This window comes from Syngnathus leptorhynchus, chromosome 11 (genome assembly GCF_054491065.1).
Source record: "Syngnathus leptorhynchus isolate UIUO chromosome 11, UIUO_Slep, whole genome shotgun sequence".
NCBI lineage: Eukaryota > Metazoa > Chordata > Actinopteri > Syngnathiformes > Syngnathidae > Syngnathus > Syngnathus leptorhynchus.
This window is the reverse complement of record NC_141205.1, coordinates 615,010-638,155: the sequence shown is the minus strand read 5'-3', so window position 1 is coordinate 638,155 and position 23,146 is coordinate 615,010. Positions and strand designations below refer to the sequence as shown.

The window sequence follows — 23,146 nt, the reverse complement described above, 5'->3', positions numbered from 1 at the left end:
TGACAAAATGAATGTTGACGCATTTTTATTCATTTCAAACCACAAAATGCTGTTACAGATTTGCAACTTGGGCATCAATACGCCTGGCTTGGTGTACTTTTATTTGAAACAAATAATGATGCTTATGTATCCATCTACAAGCATTTATATACATGTCCGTCCGTCTCCCTTTCTCTATGTACGATATGTTATGAGGAGAGCAATGTGCTATACAAAGTGATGGAAGTTCACACTGAATTGTGAAAGGGGTTTCGAGATATAGTGTTCTAAAAGACAATTTCCTAATGCCTGGGGACTTGACTCACATGGTACATTGTTAGCTGCAAAAGACAGGGAAGTTTTCAGCACATTCTTGGGCCGTCAATAAACAACTGTACCCACAGCTAAGTGTATAAACAAAGAAGTGTTCTGATACAAAAGTCACCATTATTTTTCTTTTTAACATTCACTACGTATTAACGGCTCCCCACAGGCAGACGTGGCAGACACACATAGGCCTGAGGAAACAAATTCATGTTCAAAGGATTGTCGTCCAGACGGATGTCCTCTAGGTTGCGGCGAATGAAGTAACGGTCATGGCTGTCACAGAAGGTGTCTTCATGCAGCGACTGGATGTTGTTGCCCTAATTGCAAATGACAAAGAGAAGTTCTTATGGTTTCCACACATTTCAAAGTCAAGTTGAAACGGTGCCATCTCTTTGAGCTCGCCGTGATGCCACTTTGAATGCACATATTGAGAGCCTCAGGCCCATTGTTGTGCCATTCATCCAAAAACATCACCCCACGTTGCAGCTTTCAATGAATGGCCCCAAGTTGCAAGATTCCACAATTCCTGCAAGTTGGAGACATCCCACCTCTTGCATGGCCAACATGGATATGGATGGATGGATGGATGGATGGATGGATGGATGGATGGATGGATGGATGGATGGATGGATGGATGGATGGATGGATGATGGATGGATGGATGGATGGATGAATGGAAATGCTCACTACCACGGATCTAGACCAAGTTTTGAACAATATTTGTGGGTGATGGCCTTTTGTGTATGGAGGAAATGTTTGAGTGCAGCTTGTGAAAAATGGCAAGTCAGATTTATTTACATAGCCATTCATCACAAAAAAAACACATCACATGGCCAGCAAATGAAACAAAAGCGTTTCTTCCTTCTTTCCGTGTGCTTACTTGCAGGTGTAATACTCTGAGACTCAATGGCAGCGGTGTTGGAATGTAATCCAGGTTATTATTTGATAGGTAGAGGAGCTCCAGCTGGCTCATATCCTATGTGAAGGAGAAATAGCAACAATACGTTTGAATACGGTACCCGAACATTCCACCCCTATTTGACTTGTTTCTACCTTGAAGGACTCTGAATGGATCCCTTGGCTGTTGAGTCTGTTGTTTCGCAGATCAATGTGCGTCAGGGTAACTGGTAGTTCTGGCAAGGACTGTAGGTCGTTCTCAGCTAATAACAAGTCACGCAGCTGCTCCAGTGAGCCAAATACATCTTGATCCATTTCGGAAATCTGGTTTCCAGTAAGATCAATAGATTGAAGCTTACCTGTAAATCAATGCAAGGCAGATTTCACGTGTCATTGTATTAGCATTACAATCGATTTGGTTGCTTTCCCACCGAGGTTTCTAAAGTCAGTGTTCTTAATGTGTCGTATGCTGTTGAAGCGTCCGTAAAAATGGCTGGTGTCCTTGGGCAGGGGCGGTATTTGTTTCAAGCCTGTGTCATCACAGTACACGCTTCCTCCAATGCATACGCACAGAAGGCAGGTAGGCATTCCTGCACACATACGTACACACACCACTCTTATGGCTGAGTGCAGTTAAATACGAAGCACAATGAGAGTGTTTACGAACCCAGTCCAGTTTCAAGTCCAAATAGGCCGGATCCTTTGAAATCCAGAGTAGGCAGAGTTACTTTTTCATCACGGTGGTTAACTTTTGCTTTGCTGCCCAACCGCTCGACGCTTGCCGCTTCAGTCTCCTCGTCGATCTGTCAATCGAGTGTCATTGAGTTGAGCGATCTGTTGGTAATTATTGGTTAAAATATCCCAATAAGGGCTCATATAAGAAGGGTACCCCATTTTGTCGAACCCCTGGTCAAAACTATCTCTTTTGATAACACCCACTTACTTCTTGGTCCAAGTCCTCATAATCGTAAGTGTCACCATAAATGTTGGCTTCTAGGTTGTCCCAGTCCGTTACGCTGTTCAGGTCATAGTTGTCCAGGTCAAAACTATCATCATCTGATTCGTGGAGGGGGGCCGTCAAGCAAGTGTAGGGCCCCGAGAAGAGCAGGGCCATCAAAATTACAGAGAACACCCTCATCACCTGCATACATAACAAAGAGGTTTGTTTCCATAGTTAGGTTAGGAACGGTGGCGGGGAGAGCCACCAAGGGCAGGCACCTCAGCTGTCAACCTTACTGTTGGCTAAGAGTCTATCAATAGTATAGCAATCATTTCAAAGTTGGATTCTAAATGTTCCAGTCTATAAGGGGAATATTGTCTGGTGTCTTTGTAGTGTTTTCAATTGCTATGTATAGATATATAGATTTCATTTTCAAATTCTGTTTTCATGTTTAACACAAAGTCCCAATTATATAGATTTATATAGTGGAGTCATTTCCATTTGAATCCATTAGTGGGCTATTGATGATGTTTACCCGTTGAGCCGAGTCAAAGGGGTATTTTTAACTGTTTGGTCAGAATGCTTAAAGAATGTTTACTTTGAAAGTGACATGAGCCTGTGAATGTTGTTGGACTGCAGGAGTAAAACAAACCAATCTGCCTAACTGTCAGAACCCATGACTGTTAGCCTGACTGGACATCACGAACGGCACATCTTGTGAGATCCAATACAAGAGCTCTACCCAACAATATTTTCCTGCATACGCTCAGCAAACAATGAACTTCAGATGTACATCAAAAACGGAAACGTAATTTCGATCTCTTTGTGTGTCTTAACATGTGGAGAAATTGACAATAAAGCAGACTTTAACTTTGAAAACAATCATTTTGAAAACCTATTTTATCATCATTATTACTTTGAAATCAGCTACACAATGATTTGTCAAAGTAATTCTTGCGGCCAAATACATCAAAAGTTGGCCAGGATTTATGATGAACATGCCAACACAACTGGGGAAAAGACATCAAACACCAATATCCGTATGGCGTATCATTCTTATTATATCTTGAAACCTTCAAGTTTTCATGCGGTTTAATTTACTCATCGTGAAGTAAGAAACTTACTGGTTTTGTTCTCCTCTTTGTGATCTTGATGAGTCTAAGACCTTCAGTTCAACTTGTATTTCCTTTTCGGACTCCCAGACTGGTCCCAGAATTCGGACGTGCCCTGCTCTACCCTTGGCCTCAGCTGTGTTTCTGAACAATGCTTCATTATGAAGGAAGCGGGGTGGCTGGGGGGAGGGGGGGGGGGGGGAGTTGTGTTGATGACTTAACAAAATGAAAAGGGGGCTGGCCAGGTCATTGCAGTAAATGTGTACTCAGCAATCAACATGCTCCTGACAACAAACATGGAAGAAGAATTTGTGAAATTCTACTGAAATATTTATAACATGATGCACTCTGCCATATCAGCTTGAAGCGAAGCAATGAAAGATGTTTGACCGTTGTTATTTTGATTTGAGGCTTCTAAATGGAGCTTATGTTGGGTTAGTTTCTTGGCCAATTTATGGTTTGATTTATTGTGTTTGAAGCTTGATTTAATGTTGAGAAAAGTTGAAGGTCAATGGGTGACGATGTTGATGCATGATAGCAAAGTGGTTTCCATTTGGAACAATGTTCCACGATATGGTTTCTATGAAACACAAAATAGGGATGAGTTTTAACAGTAGAGCCGCAGGAAGATGCCCTCAGTTGTCACGGCAGCGTCTGCGAGGGGGTAATCTGAGGCCTCGGCTCAGATAGCCATTTTCAGTTTGGGTGTCATCAGCCGGGGCAAAACGGTCCAAAGTCTGTCAAAAGCCAAGAAATACCTTTTGAGAATGGACAGAGAGGGAGCTCGCCTAACATTTAAGGGGAGGCCTTTCCAGAAGGAAGGACCGGCAGCAGAAGTATCATCAAATGCATGGGAGCCAGTGAAGGGAGGCCAGAATTGGGGTTATGTGCTCCCTCTTACAAGCACCGTCAGCATGTTGGACCAACTGGAGACGCTTGACGGAGGACTGGTACATTACAGTAGTCCAAGCGAGATGTAGTGAAGGAAGGCACCAATTATTGTTTCCGAGTGCTGTTGAGAAAGGAAAGGAAAGGAAAGGAAAGGAAAGGAAAGGCAGCAGCTGGATTAAACAACACAACTGATTTGGCACTCCAATTTAAAATCACTGTCCAATCTAAACGGCAAGTTTGACACTGTAGGCTTGAGATAATGAGAGATGAAGAGATAAGAGAGCTGTTCGTTGACACTTTGAAGATACAACGCAGTAGGTGTGGATGCAAAAATGAAATTGAAAGATTTCTTATCATGTGATAACGTGAAAAGAAAAGCCATTTTATCCAGATAATGTTAGCTATCCTGAGGGTCTTTGCTGGTATGAGACTGCTCGATAAGACTTAACAATCTTTGGAGATATCATGTGCTCAATCCAATATGAAAACAAAGTGGCTATGCTTGTCGGGCAATAATGCAAGAATTGAAGAAATGTCTTGGAGCATGCATAGCTTCATACAACGCTTGGGAAGATTTGATACATATCTTGATACACAGGTTGCGATTCCATTAAAAAGGGTCAATACGGCGTCATTAAATTTGAGAGCGACAACATTTGATGCAATACAATACATCCAAAAAATATAAATGACAATCTTATATTATTTTCATTCGCAAACTACCACTGATCCCTAAGCATTGTTGCTTTTTGACATGTGAAAAATAGATACAATATCTTTTGTATGCTCTGCTATATTATTAAATATTGAAATAGACCACAACATAAAGTTGGGCTAAAAGCGCAAAAAATATGCTCGTATTGCAAAGTATTTTCAGATATGGAAATCACAATAAATATGAGGTTGTCAGAACGTTTGTTAAGCTGCCTCATCTGTGACTAAGTGGGAGGACGTTCAACAAAGCCAGAGGCAGGCGGTGAAGACTTGTGATCCAGCCTCCCACCCATGTCATCTGTATGCATGGATTGATGTGGCTCAGTGAGTCTTCAGATCTCAGATCTCAGATCTCAAGACACTCGGAGTGTCAAGCACCGAGGCTGAGATTCGACGGGGTTGTACGACATCCGGGGCTCCATTTTGGGGCAACTGACGCTGGAACTTGTTTGGCTTTTCATCTCAGCCAGATGAACACACACGCGCTAGACTTTATAATCAAGGTAAGAGTCATGTCAAAATGTTGCCTCAATATAGTGGGTGAAATCATTTGCTTCTTGCTCCCTTGTGTTCTTTAAAGCAATATGCTTTACTTTGATACAGATCAAGATAAGGGAAGCAAGCATCTCACGTCACCTAACAATGAGAGACTTCCTTTCAATATTATTGGCTATTTCTAATGAATGTCCAACATACTTTTTGAACTTGGTGTTCAAAAGGATGACTTGCAAAGTATCCAGTTTAGCAGTTCCCTCCCAGTTCCTTGTCAGATATCTCTCATCCGTGACTTGCTTTGGTGAGTCATTTGGCCTCACATGTTCATTGTGAGCATGCGTATTCTTAAGGTTGAGTTGAGACAAATATCTACATTAAGATAGATTCATCATTTTACTATTCTGTATTTTGGTCACCAGAGATTTTTTTTCTATTGCTTTGTGTTGTTGTTGTTGTTGGGTAACTTTGTGCCTCTCCTAACTTATGACTGCACCTATCTGGCAACAGCAGGTGCAACAGAATTGCGACATTGCCAAAGTGAGACAACTTTTTTCAGTGCTTGCTTCAGTGCTTGCTTTGGCGGCAGGTGGGATGCCAAAAATGACAACAATCGCAAATCCACTGTGTCTTTTTCGGTACCTTTGCGAGCAGCTCCGACATCATAACGTGACAACACTTTAATATGGTCGCAATGCTAAGGTGCGACATCACCGGACAAGTGCGTGAATGATACGAGCAACGGGAAAAAAACGGGCTATTTTGTAGATCAATCAATGTAGGGTGGCCCAGTGGGCAGGGGTTACCATGTCTGCCTCACACACAGTACAACGGTCGGTGGGTCGGTGGCCCGAGTCTGACTCCGGCCTGACCGTTTGCATGGTTTCCCCATGCCTATCTTATTATAGAAAACAGACCGAGGTGAGAGAAATGGCACCGACTCATGTCTTGCTCTTTTAGGTCAACCATGAAAGGCTAATCATTTTGGAATGTTTTCAGAGGTTGAAGTGAGACAAAGTTGTGGTGTTCATTTTGTGGCTGGTTGATCCCTGTCATGGCCAGCTTCCTCATTTAAAATGGTCATTTGTCAAGGCATCAGTCACTCCATTATTCCATCGAAAGGAATGGATAGAAAAGAAGAAAACAAAGAAGACCTAAAGTGTGCTTGTCAGTGAAAAACGCACCATGGATGATCGATCCCTTTAATGTGTGAACTTAGTCGTCAGCATGCACACAGCTACGTATGTTGAGTGGAGTCGCGGCGCACGGCCGCATTGCTCAGCGCAATGGCTCTCACTCTTCCTTCTGCTCTTGATAGATTTATTTTTTACTCTTGGGTCAAAGTGACCTATTCCCCAGCACTATGTGCAATTTATTAGCCAACAAATGTTTGGAATTGGAAGTAGAATTGCAAGACCGCGGCTTTATTTGTTAACTGTTCTCTTCCGTGGTTTGTGGTTTATTATGACTTTCGTATGCATGTTTGGCACGGAAGTTGCTGTACGCTATTCATCCGTGCGTCGGATTCGGCCTCGGTCTTAATAAAGCCTGCTACTATGTGCAGGCACCTCTTTGCTCAGCAGCTTCTTCTAGTACCTGCTCGGATGCTGGTATGATCATGACTTGCTCTTCCAGGCTTTGTCTAACCACTGACGGAGTGAGTATCCGTCTTTATTGATAGGCATCGTATGCATAGCAATGCTTTCTAGGAATTTCTATTTCTACTGCGACCCTTCAAGGGCTGGCTCTGAAAACTATCGTTCATCAGCTTGCCTTGGTCACAGCATTATCAGTGGCTGATCTTAAACCACGCTCGCGACAGAAAGTACTCTGTGTGGAGGAATGGACGCATACGTGCCGTCTAAGACTCCCAAGCCAGAGGTCAATGGGCTTTCACTTCCATAGCGCTTTTCTACCTTTGATACGTCAACACCATTTCCTAATTCACCTAGTGGTGAAGGCACCGCTGATTAGCATCAGGAGCAACTTGGAGTTCAGTACCTTGCTTGAGGATGCTTCAGCATGGTCACAGTGGCAGGGCATGGAACTGCCAACCTCTGCGTTGGGAGATGACCATGCTACCCCAATCTATTTTTCTTCTGATCTGTCCTTTCCTTTAGGCTTGGCATCCGTGCTTGTTTCTCATCGTATGCTTCCACCTGGTATTGGGTGGTGTTCCTGGTCCATGCCGACACTCAATAACACAGGAGCACCTGCGGAGCCTCAATCGCCTGGTGAGAATCAGCCATCAATATGTGCCAGACCTATTGAAGAATAGGCCATTGAGAGACATCGTGTTGTCTTCAAGTAGTACACGGAGCCATTTCTTGAAAATTGAAAATTCATGAACACATGGACACATTTATTCAGACTAAACGCTTGATTGAAAAATACCATATATCAGGTTGCTTTTGTCTTTCAAAGAAAACTAACCCTCTTTTATCCCTTTGTAGATTGACAATCAATTGGACCATGGATGTTTAATAATTTATCAGTTGACTGAACATTTGAATTTGGTAAGTGGATATTAACACATGACTTTTTCTGACTTTTGCCCAATTCCCATTCATTTGAATACATTTTTGACAATTTGTAAGAGATACGGTCATGTTTTTATCACCATGACATACAATGGATTGTTGGGTGTTGTATCGACCTGAATTGCAATGTAAAAATGAAAATTGTACAAAATCAATTAAAAGGGCTGCCCGATGACTGAAAAAAGGCAAAAGGATTTTGCGCTGTGTTAGCTTTGGTGGTTTGCCGGGATACATGATTTAAAAAAGGATGTTGCGCTGTGTTAGCTTTGGTGCTTTTCTTCATGAGAAATTTGTTCCAGCACCGCACACGCAAAATTAGTATGAAATGGGAGAATTGGAAGTGCCGAGTGTGTGCCATTTGCTTTGCATTCAGGTGACAAACTGGGAGGGGGGCAGCACCGACTGTCGCAGAAATGACCCAGGCGAAATGAGATGCAGTGTAGGAAGGAGTGTTGTCATAAGTGCTATCACATGCCTCCCTCTTATGACTAGCTCCAATTCAGAAGCTACAAAATTGCTTTGTGGGAAAAAGTTTGGCTGATTGGTTATCATCATTATCTGCGCAACAAAGACCCTCCTCAAGGTGGCGGCTACATACTTTGAGTTCAGTCCAAAGGGATCATCTAATGTTGTTGATGTTAGTTCACCAGATGTTTTACCAACATCTTAACAGCAAAGATAACCACATCTTAATAATAATAATAATAATACATTTGATTTGTAAGGCGCCTTTCAAGGCACTCAAGGTCGCCAAACACTCATAAAATAGCAGGCACAATTAAAAGAAAAGAAAAGAAAGTCTAAAAGCAAAGAACATCAAAAAAAGGCACATCACATACAAAGAGAGCCAACCAGTTACAGACACATGCACACCGCTACAGAGCGGGAATCGATCCCACGCTCCCGGCACACGAGTCGAGTCAGTCGAGTGACGCTGTTTAGAAATAGTACAAGAAGAATTGTAGAACACAAGAGTGCAGAAAATTCCACTACAGTGCTGACGTAAATCACATTTTTAGCTGCTAACAGTTTGCGGAAATTCTTACGAGTCCATAAGAACGAACAGAATTGGAACACTTGATCAATATTAAAGAATGCGACTCGGATATAGTATCCTCTGTGCCAGTCTGCCTTATTTGTACTGTTTGATCTGGTATTTTACTCTGGCAGCAATGTGCAGCGTATGCCTCACTTCACTGTCTGCCTCACCTAGAGCCTCTTATGCAATCAGCATAATGTTCAGAGGCCCTCCGAAACGCTTTCCAAGAACGTGCCTTGCTCTTTTCAGATTTTGTTGTCCTTATTGCTTGATTGATTATGTTTTACAGAGTCAAATCTGTTATGTCAAAGCAGCGCTCCCACAAGTACTTGAGCTTCTGAGAACACATTTCCATTACAGTAGGAATTCAGACAATGGAAGATATGTCAACACTGTGGAAAAGGCAATCTACCATCTTTACTCCCAAGGATGTATATCTGAAATAAATGAAGAGATTGAGGTAAGATTTTCATTCGCACAATCAGCAAACACAACGGTCCATTCGAACAATGCTTGCTGGAAATGGGCCTCTGTGTAGATAATATTGCAATATTTGCAGCTAGAATAGCAGTCATTATTCCTGATTAGTCTAATGTTATCCTCATTGAAAGAAAATACCAATTTTCTTTTCAAAATAAGGACAGGCCCTCAAGGTTATTGAAGATGGTAGAAAGCTCACCAAGGGAGGCGCTGAAAATAGCCCAACATGTGATCCGGATGTATATGAAACTGATGACATTAAGCACTTCTCCTGTGGACTGGAATTGTCAATCTGAATATTCTGCCGGAGATGATTTAAACGCCACTCAATTTACACCTACCAACACCCCAGGTAAAGAAAAATCCTCACAGGTAAAACAAATGCTGTACAGTGGTACCTCAAAGTTTCTCCGTGAACTGCTTGATGACGCTCTTTGAACTTTGACCTGTTTCATTTGCAAAATAAATCTTGCATTGAGATCAATTCTTTTTGTATGTGTTTTTTCCAGAGTCCAATCTATCACTATCTATGGAGATGATTGGTTTTAAAACCACTATTATTGATATTCCGTTTTTATTGATATTCCATTAAAGTGCCTCACAATGATTAGGTGGCGATCCCGTTGAGAGACAAAGAAAGAAAGGGCAAAAACACACAGACGTAAATAGTCATGACAACTTTTGCCACATTTAAACTCTCAGGCACCACTGCCTAATTTATCTGCTATGCATTTAACCATTAATTTGTCATTTTGTTTTACGGTGAAGCCAGATGCCTTCATAAATGTCACGTTGGATTGGTGAAATCTGTTACAATCTTCATTTCAGGTGAAGCAAATGGAGACCACAAACATAGCCCATCTCCTCCAATAGCCGGTACGTACGCATGCATGTATGTATGTACGTACGTGAGAGACTGCCAGCCAAACTTTTACATCTTGCAAGCTCACAACTTCAATCGAGGCATTTTTTCTTTTTTGCAGGTCGACACTAGGGAACTGAAGCAAGGGTTTCATTCAACAATAAAGAATATTAAATTCACATTAAGTTTATTTTCACAAAGCAAAGCTGACAGATTTTGAAACAGCTCTGCTGTAATTTTACAAAGTAGAAATGATTAAAATATTTTTTTAAATGTTTCTTTGTAGTTTGTTTAATTACTCTATAAAGCGTTACAAAAAACATTAACCGTACAAAAACCCTGAAAACAAGCACACACCCACAAGTGCGTACGTATAGAACCTGTTTTAGGAGAATTTGATTGATTTGAGGATTTAACCAACTATCAGGAAAGCATTTGTCAAATGGAAATCTTAAGCAAGTTTATTTTGGTGGAAAAGTGTGCAAAACGAGTTCTAGCATTGAATATTGGTTTGCTGTTCAGCCTTCGTTGAATGTAAATGATTATACTTTTGCACGGGCAAACCTTTGTGCGTCCCTTGCCCGGCCGGAGGATGAGGACAGCTGCCCAGAAACTATTAGCTCATTTTCAGATCATGAGAAGGATACGCATATCCCATCAAGGCCAATCAAAGTCCAGCGGCAAACCACAGAGTCTACTGCGGTAATAACTCAATTTTAAATGTACAAAGTATTTTGGCACAATTGTCTCCAAGACATTCACAAACCATTGGCTGAGATGTTACTGCAATTTATTTTTTTAACATGTTAAGAGCCACTGGATAAGTCATGCAACAAACTGTTCTGATTTATTGTATACCCAATGTACAATGAATGTTATATATTAATGAATAAAATTGTCCGAACTACACACCGAGGTCCTACAGTTACACCATGTACTGCACGTAGTAGTTCACATGGAGTAAATATACTGTCATTTTTTTTTAGACTGTGGTGAGATTAAGAATGAAGTGGTTGAGAGTCTCTCCTCCAGTATCTGAACAACTGCCTGTCACGTTTGATCAAGCCTTCAAAGTGTTGAAATGTTCTCTCAGACCATGCTGGAACCACTCTGCAAAAACTATGAAGGGAAAGAAAAGCATGTGATTGCCAAACTCCGTGAGAGTTGGGAGGGAAAAAAAAGGATTGGAAATGAAGCCAAATGTTTGTTGAGCTACTGGGAAAATATTCTTACAGCATTGAGGAATGGGATGTTGACCACTGACAGCACAAATGCCAAGGCCATTGGAAAGAAAGACCTATGGAGACAAAGTCAACATGAATATACTAAGGCAGTTGCCTGTATTCAAAGTACACAATACAAATTCATTTTGTTCCACTTTGTCTGTATCCGACCTGAACAAAAGGACGAAGCCGTATCCCTCCACGAGCATACCGATGATGGGCCAACGGCACAGCACTAGCGACACACCTCCCAGGAAGAAGAAGGAGCCTCGGAACTTGTGTCTTTGGAAGAAGAAGTGAAATGTCCTCTTGAAGCCGATAATGAACGTTAAACCTGTCAAAAACAGAATCTGAAGAGAAATTGAAGAATGAAACTTCACGTTTTGATGCGATGGAAGTGTCCAATTGAATGCTGCTTACGTTCCCAAAGGCCAGCAAAACAGAATCAAAGTAGAGCAATACACCAAAGAGCAGAAAAAACAAAGCAAATCCCACCAGGCCAATTCCAATCTCTGAAAGGAATGACATTTCAACATCAAATTGCTTGAATGTTGTTGCACTTCAAAGAAACAAAGACTTACTCTGAAACTCTGTCATGGCAACCATGGTAATCCTTTATATGGTTTCTCTTCCAGGACTGTGATTTTCAATGACTGACTGCTTTCTTTTTCTCATCTGACCTTTGAGTGCTGATTGTGTCATGGAGCCTATGTGAGGTGAACATTAACTCGAAGCATGCAGCCTCGCCCTGCAGTGATGTCATTGATCCTTGGTCTGGCTGGCACTCTTTGTAGCTGATAGCATGTACACTGTTGAGGTGCCCATGAACAGAACCAACCTACTGTTGCACACGCAAGAACGCTAGACACATTTTCAATATCGAATGGTCATCCTGAGAAACACATGAGCAGAGTTACGTAACATGACTATCATTTGAAAGCAGCACGCTCGCTACGGAGGGAAAAGAGCACCTCTGATAAATCCCACGTAACCATCTCGTTACTGTTGACAATGATTTATGGCATTACATGCTGTCCTTGAATCATTTATTCATTGTCAGCGTACCTGATCGTCCAGTGGTTAGGATGCAGAGTGTCACGGATAGAATGGAGCGGGGCGAGCGACCAAGTGCAGCTTGGAGAACACAAACTAACTGACATGACGTAACAAAACCATAACGTGACTGACTGGCTGGCTAAATGAAACAGACTTGAAAACGACAGGAAACAAAAAGACATGAAGACACCAAGACATTACGACAACACTGGTCCAAACGGGGCAGACAGGACTTATATACACGACAGGTAACAAGAGGCAGGTGAGAGGAATCTAACTAATCATGGGCACACAGGAGGGGAAGGGAGGGGAGGGGCGAGCACACAGACAGAAACCATGACAACAGACACATAGTGGAACGGCTGGGCTGGGCTGGGCTGGGCTGGGCTGGGCTGGGCTGGGCTGGGCTGGGCCGGGCCGGGCCGGGCCGGGCCGGGCCGGGCCGGGCCGGGCAGGGCCGGGCAGGGCCGGGCAGGGCCGGGCAGGGCCGGGCAGGGCCGGGCAGGGCCGGGCAGGGCCGGGCAGGGCCGGGCAGGGCCGGGCAGGGGACGAGACGTGACACGGAGCTTTTACCGCCCGCGGCCTGGCTTTGATTCCCGTTCATTCAGACTGCATTTCAGGAATATGATGACCACCACATTATTGTGAACACAACTGTCAACACATTAGGTTGTGCATTGTCTAATCTTCAATGAAAGACAAAGTGATTTTATTTTGCCTTTTATTTTGACATACAGCAAGACTGAAGAGCATTATCATAATGAATGCGCTTGTTGATGATAAGCAGGTTTCACCTCAGTAGTCTCTCGCAGTGTTTTTGGGAGTGAAATACCTCATTAGCAAGTGGAGTTAAAGAGCATACATACATGTGTAGTGTATTTTCATTCCAAACAAGACATACTTGATCATACAAAAAACTGTGATGAACTCGAAAGCATCTGGCTGGAAAAAAGACATTTGGATACATTCACTTTATTGCAAAGTTTTGTGAAAGCAAGCACATTGTCTTTTGGACTTTCTTTTGAATCATTTGCATAGTTTGTAAATGTTTCTTCCACCAAAGTTGCTATACAGAAGAGAAGGACAACCTGGGGGATTTGGGAAAAAAAAAAAAATATATATATATATATATATATATATATATATATATATACATATATACAAATATGTATGTATATATATATATATACATATGGTATATATATATATATATATATATATATATATATACCATATGAACCACCCAATATTCTAACAATTGGACCAAAACACCAACTGCCATTGAAAACCCACTTGCTGGCTGGAACCATGTTGAAAAATATCAATCCATGTCCCATCCATCCCAAAGCAAAGCGCAACAAACTTAAAGCAAATCTTTTGTTCATGAAAAGTGTATAAATGACATCTTGTCTTTCCATGCATCTAAAAATAGAAGTACTGCCACTTTTGAGCATATTGCCTTTCTTAAAAAAAAAGTGATTTAGAAAAAATAGAGATCCATCTAATAAATCTTTGTTTTGTTTTTGCTTAGTGAGGAGCATAACCGCTTTCAGCATCAAATGAATTTCCCCCAATTTGTGTAACATTTCCTTGAAATCACAAAGACAGGCCACATGGACATTGAGTTGAGGAAAGGAAAATGGAAATGATGGGTTGGGCGGTGACACGCAAGACGAGAGGGAGGGGCGTGTTCAAATTGATTTAAAAGGTAGTTAGAGCAATTACATTTTACATTCAATATTCACATAGTTGAGCTCTTCAAGCTATACGATGACAAGAAATAAGTGCCACGGTAAATATAAATAAACTCCCAAAATGTACAATTATACATTACTTATAAGTAGGCTACCAGTTGATTTTTCCCAAATGTCTTCAATTCAAATCTAATTATGCTGGCCATTGTGGACTTGTATTGGCACTAGGTTTATCTTTCAAAACTTCACTAACTCCTTGTATGAAAATGATTTGGAATGAAACGCATTTTAGACATACATACGGCAATGCATGTTTGCATGAAATGTAACCATTGAGACAGTATTTCTCACATACTGTATTTCCCCCCCCCCCCCGCCAACTTGCACAGACAATGTTTGAGTTCCACTTCTAAGGTCACTTCTATTTCCACTGAACGTGTGTAGCTTACTCCTTTTGGACCAATATCCATCATTCTATACATACATGTGTAGTGTTTGAATAAATCTGTGGATGAGCTGCGCGTGCGTCATAGCCTGCCTGCCTGCCTGCCTGCCTGCCTGCCTTCCTGCCTGCACAAATGCTTACTTTTGGACTCATTTGTGGCTCTTGCAAAATAGCTCTTGCATATAGCCCAAGTCTTTTATTTTCTGGCAAATTTTGGAATGATTTCTGGCCCAAAGAGAAATGCGGCAATTTTCCCAAGCCGAAAAAGATCATAATGTGATTCTTGCAGCCCCATTCTACCATCCAAGAGAGAATTTTGTTCTTCACAATGAGCCTCCGTGTTTGTCTGCCAATTGTCAACGTTCCTTTGACGGTTAAATGCCCAACCTCAAATGAAGACACGGTCAGTGAGGGTTTGAGGTGTTATTGAGCGTTTTAAAATATGAAACCTTTTTTTTTTACGACTGCAGATTGTTCAAGAATACAACCTTCTTATGCTACCTGTCTTTCATTCACAGTCCGTCAGTAATCTCTAAATTGTCCTGAGCTACATGATGTTGACATAATTTGGATATATTTCACTACGTGTAGAGCTCTTGTACTGGCCCAGGGAACATCGGCTATCTACCGGCAACTGCTTTGGAGGAGCTGGGCTCTTGATATTTACTAAGCCTGTAGAGAGAGATTCCTTGGAAGTAGACAAATGCTCCATTTCCTCATAGCCATGTTGACAGCTTGCCATGCTTTTGTTGGATGGGGTGCTTCAAAAGTTCATGTCCCTTTTTTTTTAATTTGAGGTAATCTTCTTTGTAAATTTCACACAGTAAGTCCTCAAAAAGATGCTCCATCAAACTTGACAGCAGACAGGGCTTGAGCTACAGGGAGCAAAATGTCGAGTAAAGAGAGAATGTCAAAGGGAATAGATTTTCTGGTGTCAAATAGTACCGAGCAGTGTCATTCATTCGTTTTGCTTTATTTGTTTTGAAGACTTGCTACTTTAGTGCACTGTCCATTTCCTCCGTTCAGCCACGCATTCACATTGTACTACATTTGTGGCTTTTCGCTCGTTATGTATTTCTATTATTTCGGACTACCGCGCAGCTTTACGAAATGTGGGAGGAAAACGGAGCACTCGATGGAAAGCCACGCGGGCACGGGGAGAACATGCAAACTCCACACAGGAAGGGCGGCTCCGAAACAGAAGCCCGCACCTCTGAACTGTGAGGAGGACGTACGTGCGTGCGGCAGTGTGCCACCTGCCTTGATTTCCAGTGAATGCAAAATAAAGTCAAAGTGCAGTCAATTCTTTTTCAAATTGCTCCACTTCTTCAGCCAGTGAAGCAAGGTGCCAGAGGTTAAAGGGCGGTCGGTCGGTCGGGTGTGGTGAACAGCCACTTACCTGGTCCCGTTCAGGCATTCATAATGAGGAGGTGGGAAAGTCAGCAGAGGAAGGGGGAGAGTGCAGGCTGGTTGGGGAAGTGGGGGGATCTGGGGCGCACTGGGCTGGAGTCAAATGAAGGGAAAGCATCAAAAATCAAGACGTCAAGGAGCTCAAGAGGCCATGCAAACACTCAAACAACATCCTTGAGGTTGTTTGTGCCTGTTAATATGGCCCAACAACAACATATCTGTGGTCAACAGTTCTCAGGCAGTCTGCTTGCTGCAGTCAAGTAAGCGCACTTTGTAACAAAGTCATGCTGGAAAGGTCTCTCTCTCTCTCTCTCTCTCTCCCACACTATTTTTCAGACAAACAGCACGTGATGGTAAACGTCAGCCATCTTTTGGACGGATGGGCTCACCCGAAAGAAGGCGGCTGCGACGAGAGGCTTCGGCAGCCAGAGCACAGGAGATCTCAATGCGCTTTTCCTGCTCCTGCAATTGCTGCTGGGAATTGACTGGCGCTCCACCCTCCACAGGGCCGTCCAAGGCAGGAACAACATTTTGCAGACTGAGCAAAGGCACAACAGACACAGACTGGCTAAAGTTTGGTTCCCCCCACCCCCCCACACACACACACAAACTACAGACTGTTGCTGTTGCTAAAACGAACAAAATGGAAATTGAATTTTGAATGAACTTTTTCAATTCTGCGACAAACATACTTGGATTTGGCAATCAGAGTCTTGATCCGCTCGAGTTTCTTTTGCTTTTCCTTCTGCTCTTCCGGACTCAAAGGGGTGTTGTCTTCCATTTCCAGGTAGCGCTCTGGGATAATAACCTTCTCTGGGGCCATTAGCTAAGAGTTCCAATGTGTCATTAGTCAGAAATGATATGGATATCATAATTAGTAAATAATTACCTCTTTGTTGATGTCCAGATCATAATGTTCGGGTTCAACCTGCGAGCGTCTCAAGCGGGCAATTTCCTCGCGAGGTGACTCCAGTCCCTGACCTCTGACTGCTGCCTCTAAGTCATTGATGTCAATCTCGTGAGCTGTTAGCCGCCGTCGAATCTGCACGCATTATGGTTTAGCGTATATGAAACCAGTGTCTCTCCACTTCATAGTGCATTGGTGCTGTTGACAGTTGGTTTGGACTGCTCATGGAGCAAATTGTTAGGTGACACTGTTGAGCAAATTTGGCTCCACAATGCTTTGATAGTCTTGAGATTTCATTGCGTCGGAAGGAATCCTCAAAATCAGATGGGCATTTTTGAGGGGGCATGGTCACAGACAGCAAGCAGCATTCGACAAAAATAGGGCCAATAATTAGAAACAAACAAACAAACAAACAAACAAACAAACAAACAAACAAACAAGCCAGCAGCTTCCTCAACATTTCACAGAGGCAAAATACCACTTTGTAGCCGGCGGGAGACTGCACGCCTGAGAGATTGAGACTCCTCCTTTTGTCTCGTACAGAGCTGCTCTGGTTGCGCCGGATCCTTTCATTTTGTTCCTCCACACTCATCTTTGACCGAAGGTCAGCTGAAAACACGGCGCTCTTCGGACGTTCCTGTGTCAAAGACCACGAGGGAAAACACGTGACATTTCAACAGTGATGGACTCAAGTATTTCGAATATTCAACTTCATCCATCCATTTTCTGAACTGATTCATCCTCACCAAGAGATACTGAGATGGTCGGAGGATTGGGCACAACACAACACAACACATTTTGTCTTGAGAGCGAAATTTGGCCATTGTTACAGTCTGAACATATATTTACTTGAAATGCATTGCTTTGTTTTGGCTCCGTTATGCTTTCCCATCTTGGAGCCCTGTATAGATAGTTTCAAAATTGGGTCTGGTAAATTGGGGAGCAAATGAATGCAAGGTCGATGCTTTTTCCAGCTTTTCATTTCCTCGACTGACTTCTAACGCTATTTCCCTCGCGATACAAACTCGGAACCGGTGGGACTGAAAAAGCCCCCGCTGTATTGTTTTCGATTGAATCCATGGATTGAATTCCACGTGACAAATGATATTTGAAGCGAGACATAGATAGATTGACTCGCTGTTAGTGTTTGGTTGACTTACCCTCAAAATCCCATTAGCCATTCTCCCATTGTGACGGGAAGGCCAGCTCGGTGAATCGTCAGCAGGTGACTTGGTTCTTGAAGGGACCCCTGAAAGCAGCAAGATTTGGTCACAACCGGGGGAAAGGAGATTACGTGCGCTCAAGCCATGATTGATACTCTTATGCGTGACCAAGCATCATTGTTATGCATTTTGATTTTTTCTTTCATCTGGCTTCCAAACATGCCAAAGGGCACGTTAATCCCATGTGTTACTCTGTACCAACCACAGGATCATAATCATCAGCTGAGTCGGACTCGCTGAATGAGTTTATCACATGAACACCTCAATTGTTGTACCTTTGTTCGCGGTGGATTGCCTTTCCGGATCTTGGTCTTGTGGCTCACTCATATTATTGTGACCTCCAAAACTAATCTGTAAGAGAGAAGATAGATATGTAGACTTGACCGGTTTAACATCCCTTCGAGATTAGAACATAAAAGATCTGCTTGCAAATATTTAAGACTTTGATTCTTTCCATTGAACATCTACAATGTACTTGAATGGCACGAGCAATGCATGACTTGTGCAATACAATAGCCTGATCACAGCAGCTCAGGCAGCTTTAATCCTTCAAAATCTTTTATGTATGACAAGAAGTTACTGTGTCAAATGAAATGGGCACTCTAAATGGATCCATTAGGTGAGCTATGCGCCACATGTTTTATGACAGGAAGTAGGTACTCCAACATCCATGGTGGAGAGCACTTCATTTGCAGTGCATTGCAAATGAATTGCCACGGTTTGACACTGTTTCTAATGAGCAAAAAATAATCGACTCAGAGCAAAGGACGGGTATATTCCGCAACCCGTTCAACCGACAGACAGCGGTGTCGGATGAAGTGGATTCATACTGACGGGCGGGGCACAGCAGACGTGGAATCTACTAAATACCTTTCTGATGTGAGAATCTTCGACATCAAAGTAACCGTCATCGATGCCCAAGCCGCGTAGCCAGATGGTGCTGTCCGAGGGCAAGGGGGGAATGGAGGGGGGAAAGGTAGAGGAGGATTCCAAAGGGAAATAGGACTTGGGGAGTGGGGGCCTTGGGGGTGCGCTTTCCTAGATCACCACAAGAGAAGAATACCAAGCAAGAAAGGAAGCAAAAAATGGAAAAGGTTGAAGCGAGAGAATTGTGCGCATCAGCGGGAGTGAAAATAAGCCAGCTAAATGCAGAGCAGCAAGGAGTGAGGAAACAAGTATGTGCCGAGGAATCACCTGGCCTGGACCCTATCAGTAGCACCCACGTACATTTACAACGTCAACAAAATTCTATTGATTTCTTTCCAGCACTATTTTATCCGGTCGCCCAGCCTCACTCCAGTTGCGTAAATGGATCATTAGGTTTTTGTCCAATCAGATTTCACCCTCAATGTGTTGCCATGTCACTGTAATCTGCCAAGGTCCTTCACTGATGACATGGCTGCCATGACATTATTTTTCCAATCAGATTTCAGACTCACCAAACAAGACCTGTCAAGTAATGTTGACATTTTTCATCCATAAGCAGTTGAGCTCATTCTTCTGATATGTACAATTGAGTAAATTTGCGACGTGCAACAAAGTGTTGACTTATTTTGGATGACCAATGTTGGACATGAGAAAACATTCATTCATCCCAAACTGAACGTTGTGAGGATACGTGGCCCGACAAAAAAAGTCATCATACCACTGAGTTCAAATGGTTTCACACCCTACATTTGAAAACTGTGTGAATATCGTAATGCTTGTGTGTGTGCGCGTGTGCGTATATAACACAATAATATATCTATCTATCTATTGACATAGAACCATTAACACATTGACATCTGTCTGTCTGTCTGTCTGTCTATATCTATATCTATATCTATATATATTTATATATGTATATATGGTTCTATTTTTTTAAAGATAGGATGTGACTGGAATAACCAGGATTAGAGTCTAAGGAAGTTCAATCATTTTCTAAAGATGAGTCTGCATAAAAACCTTATCTGAAGGCTGGCTCGATGAATCCGATTGCGTTACCATACAAATCATTGGATCAGTGTGAGGTTCCGTTTGATGGTAGGGGTGAGTCAGCATTTTAGCATCTATACCAGCATGACGTGTGGAATGGAATACTTGTTGGTTCTGTTGTGTGTCAGGGTCATCACCTCTAAAATATGAAAGTGGGAAATCTGGGCCGTGGCATGATGTGAGCACATTAGTCTGGAAAAGCAGGATCTGAGATTCAGGCACAGTAAAGTGCCTGTTGGATAGAAGGTTCCCCTGAGCATTTGGATATTCGACTAACAATGGAGCTGCATGAATGGTGTCAGGAAATACATCTTTTCTTTGTCCAATCTTGACCTCTTGGCTGCAGATATTTGACCAACCAAAATCTTGGAGTTGCATGTGATCTTGTACCAAGTCTGAATGTTGATTGGAAGTAGAGTCCTGGCATTGTACTTGGAGAAAGTCAATATGTGTGGCTTTGGAAGGCTTTCCAAATTTACTCGCGATACTTTGATCCGTTTCCTCAATCACGGTATCCAATCTAGCCGAGGATTCGTTCAGACTCTGCAAAACTAAGGCAGATGGAGGAAATGTGCATTCACAGCTAATTTTGTTTGTATTTTCAACATGTGTGCTTTTGTCAGGTTCCCTGTAACTTTTTGGTCTTGCTTTGGGACTAGATTCGGTGTCGAATTGAGGCATGACACAAGATTTGGGACGAGGTTTAGGGATAGGCTTGGTTCTAGAGTGTGAAAAAGGATTGACTCCTCGCTGGGTGTGTCCGGTGCTTACCTCCGGGCCCAGCTGTTTAAAGGGGGAGACCTGGGAGCCGGGCACTGGAGAGTAAGGGCCTAGAGGGCTGGTGAGGCTTACTGAGCTGAGGGGACTGGCTGGACTATTGGTGCTAAAGGAGCCCGAAGCACCACTGGCCACTGCAGATGAAGAGAGTGAGAAAGGTGATTGATTGATTGGTTGATTGATTGATTGATTGATTGTGAGACACTTGCACTTGTAGTAAAGCACGTGCTTTTATTTCTGATGATACCTTTGTGCTTTGCTGTGTCGGTGCCTCTGGATGAGTGATTCTTGTATAGACCCTCTAATACATCCTGGACTCTCCAAAACTCTTTCTGGATGTGCCTTCGAACCAATTCGCTCTACGCCCAAAACAAAATAAAGGAATACCATATCAGAAACCATGTGCCGTTGAACCACATACTACTTATTTTTGTCGCTTTATAAAGATGACATCATTGCATAAAGAATACTGACTGCATCATGGACAGAAAGTGTCTCCCACACCTTCCCAGTCAAGATTTGGAGTGAAAGATGAAAACAATTACCTGGATGCCTGCATTAAGTTGTTCCCATAGATCTCCATGAATGGCATGGGCCTCATCCTCTAATGCTTCAAATTCCATACGGGTGGTAGTTAAAGCCTGCAAGTACACTTTCTGATTGCATTGTTTCTGCAGTTGGGCAAAGGACGTTTTGCCATGCTCTTATTTAGGCAATTGACAGTGATGGAAAATCTTGGAGAGGTTTTTCAAAACCAACTCTAAGTGTCAAAGCAAGCATCTGGCTTTGTCTTACATTGGAGGCCTGGGAAAGCTCCCCTCTGATGTTGATTAGCTGCTTTTGTAGCGTTTCCTTTTTGAGATGTAGCTTTTCCATGGCCACAGGTTGGTTCTGGTACTTCTCCATCTCCTGGTGAGTAGCCACCAACGCCTCCTCGAGGCTGTCCTGTGAACAGCGACCACAACAGCAGCATCGTGTTAGGTTAGGCTTTCAAACTAGGGTTAGGGTTTACAACTGAGGTTTCATACCATGGATACCATCTTGTGCATATCTTTGTGAGTGTTTTGCACACTCCTCGTTAAATACAAAGCAGTTCATCGATGAATGTGTTAGAGCATGACTTGAAAACATATTTTACCTTGTCCATTCGTAATCTGTGAACAACCGCTTCATGATCTTTCACAATGTGATTCTGCTCACAGAGCCGGCCCAAGAGTTTCTGTCAGACATCATGTCGAACAAACAAACACAAACTGGGATGAAAACAAATGTAAAATTATGTTGAACACAAACGCACTCACACAAAGGACCAACTCGCACGCACGCACGCAAGCACGCAAACACACACACACAGACACGGACACACACACACACACACACACACACACACACACACACACACACACACACACTGTATTTCAAGTCCATTTACAGTGCGACTTACACTCGTTTCAATTTCATTTAGCTTGAGTGTTGGGTGTAACTCTCTGTAGACATCATGGAAAGGAGGCACCTGTAAAACAAAGACATCAAAACGCGTCTTCCCAAAGGTTGGCATGCGTCAAAGAAATCAAAACACTGGAATGCGAGAACTACTAATGGTACATGGATGGGTTACCTGACCTTTTCGAGATACATAAAAGGCTTAGGGTTATACATTCCAGATCCCTTCATTTTTAAAAAAAACATATGGCACGCTCCCCATTACATGAAAGAAAAAAAGAAAACATGCTCGTAAAAATTGAGGGACTTGGAATATTCCACCAAACGACATGGTGATCAATATGGCACATGTTTTTTCATTCAATTTAGAAAACAGTCTTTGAGACAAACTAAAGTCCCATTGTTTTGAGATGAAAATGATTGACAAAAGTTGATGGTGTGCATGATGTCTGGAACAGACAACGACAACTTGATCTGAAGTCAACGATCAAAGCACACAAAAACACAAGTGAAGATGACCATGGTTACAAATGCTTGCGATATCATGTATTTCATATACATCATGATCATATCAGCACGGTCTGGAAACATGCAAGGATTCGAGGTCAAACATGGGCTTTTGGAAAACGAGTCATCTTTTCAAGGGAGGATTAGAAAGACACATGCACCCTAAAAGATACGATTCACAAGGAAAAGATTTTACTCATCTGATATAGCGCAA

At 42.6% G+C, this 23,146-nt stretch overlaps 4 protein-coding genes across 5 annotated transcripts in view; 1 reads left to right on the top strand and 3 right to left on the bottom strand.

Moving 5' to 3' along the window:
• Nucleotides 1-8: 8 nt before the first annotated feature.
• Nucleotides 9-3,395, bottom strand: optc (opticin). Its single transcript, XM_085924384.1, has 7 exons — nt 3,268-3,395; nt 2,147-2,344; nt 1,871-2,006; nt 1,635-1,793; nt 1,360-1,562; nt 1,187-1,282; nt 9-623 (listed from the first exon to the last, which is right to left on the bottom strand). The coding sequence occupies exons 2-7, from the start codon at nt 2,339-2,341 to the stop codon at nt 456-458; spliced, it is 957 nt and encodes a 318-aa protein (XP_085780510.1). The 5' UTR covers nt 2,342-2,344; nt 3,268-3,395; the 3' UTR covers nt 9-455.
• Nucleotides 3,396-5,300: 1,905 nt separating this feature from the next.
• csf1a (colony stimulating factor 1a (macrophage)) lies at nt 5,301-10,749 on the top strand. Its single transcript, XM_085925007.1, has 7 exons — nt 5,301-5,363; nt 7,473-7,586; nt 7,806-7,868; nt 9,221-9,391; nt 9,571-9,763; nt 10,240-10,287; nt 10,395-10,749. Exons 1-7 carry the CDS (start codon nt 5,331-5,333, stop codon nt 10,403-10,405), a joined length of 633 nt encoding a protein of 210 aa, XP_085781133.1. The 5' UTR covers nt 5,301-5,330; the 3' UTR covers nt 10,406-10,749.
• A 297-nt stretch (nt 10,750-11,046) lies between these two features.
• golt1a (golgi transport 1A) lies at nt 11,047-12,782 on the bottom strand. 2 transcript variants are annotated; one of them, XM_085925006.1, is made up of 6 exons: nt 12,562-12,782; nt 12,078-12,305; nt 11,917-12,008; nt 11,668-11,846; nt 11,507-11,570; nt 11,047-11,392 (listed from the first exon to the last, which is right to left on the bottom strand). In XM_085925006.1, the coding sequence occupies exons 2-6, from the start codon at nt 12,100-12,102 to the stop codon at nt 11,363-11,365; spliced, it is 390 nt and encodes a 129-aa protein (XP_085781132.1). In that variant the 5' UTR covers nt 12,103-12,305; nt 12,562-12,782; the 3' UTR covers nt 11,047-11,362. The 2 variants fall into 2 exon arrangements, with proteins under 2 accessions (XP_085781132.1, XP_085781131.1); XM_085925005.1 differs by having other exon boundaries at nt 12,078-12,203.
• A 477-nt stretch (nt 12,783-13,259) lies between these two features.
• plekha6 (pleckstrin homology domain containing A6) overlaps nt 13,260-23,146 on the bottom strand; it is a 24,090-nt gene continuing 14,203 nt past the window's right edge. Inside the window, exons 10-24 of the mRNA XM_085923835.1 lie at nt 23,088-23,094; nt 22,427-22,522; nt 22,121-22,201; nt 21,778-21,927; nt 21,528-21,623; nt 21,230-21,341; nt 20,977-21,116; nt 19,102-19,269; nt 18,507-18,582; nt 18,169-18,257; nt 17,487-17,645; nt 16,991-17,143; nt 16,794-16,927; nt 16,491-16,639; nt 13,260-16,194 (exon numbers count right to left, since the gene is read on the bottom strand). Coding sequence (XP_085779961.1) covers nt 16,109-16,194; nt 16,491-16,639; nt 16,794-16,927; nt 16,991-17,143; nt 17,487-17,645; nt 18,169-18,257; nt 18,507-18,582; nt 19,102-19,269; nt 20,977-21,116; nt 21,230-21,341; nt 21,528-21,623; nt 21,778-21,927; nt 22,121-22,201; nt 22,427-22,522; nt 23,088-23,094 — 1,696 coding nt within the window. The 3' untranslated portion in view covers nt 13,260-16,108. The remainder of the gene's footprint in view (nt 16,195-16,490; nt 16,640-16,793; nt 16,928-16,990; nt 17,144-17,486; nt 17,646-18,168; nt 18,258-18,506; nt 18,583-19,101; nt 19,270-20,976; nt 21,117-21,229; nt 21,342-21,527; nt 21,624-21,777; nt 21,928-22,120; nt 22,202-22,426; nt 22,523-23,087; nt 23,095-23,146) is intronic.

Bases quoted from the DNA above. Each gene is read 5' to 3' on its own strand.
- optc (XM_085924384.1), bottom strand. From the start codon at position 2,341: ATGAGGGTGTTCTCTGTAATTTTGATGGCCCTGCTCTTCTCGGGGCCC. The intron at 2,007-2,146 runs GTAAGTGGGTGT...CTCGATTGACAG, and splicing joins ATGAGGACTTGGACCAAGAA to ATCGACGAGGAGACTGAAGC. The intron at 1,794-1,870 runs GTTCGTAAACAC...GTATGTGTGCAG, and splicing joins TGGACTTGAAACTGGACTGG to GAATGCCTACCTGCCTTCTG.
- csf1a (XM_085925007.1), top strand. From the start codon at position 5,331: ATGAACACACACGCGCTAGACTTTATAATCAAG. The intron at 7,587-7,805 runs GTGAGAATCAGC...ATCCCTTTGTAG, and splicing joins TGCGGAGCCTCAATCGCCTG to ATTGACAATCAATTGGACCA. The intron at 9,764-10,239 runs GTAAAGAAAAAT...TCTTCATTTCAG, and splicing joins TACACCTACCAACACCCCAG to GTGAAGCAAATGGAGACCAC.
- golt1a (XM_085925006.1), bottom strand. From the start codon at position 12,102: ATGGTTGCCATGACAGAGTTTCAGA. The intron at 12,009-12,077 runs GTAAGTCTTTGT...CATTCCTTTCAG, and splicing joins TGCCATGACAGAGTTTCAGA to AGATTGGAATTGGCCTGGTG. The intron at 11,571-11,667 runs GTCGGATACAGA...TTGTCTCCATAG, and splicing joins GGCTTCGTCCTTTTGTTCAG to GTCTTTCTTTCCAATGGCCT.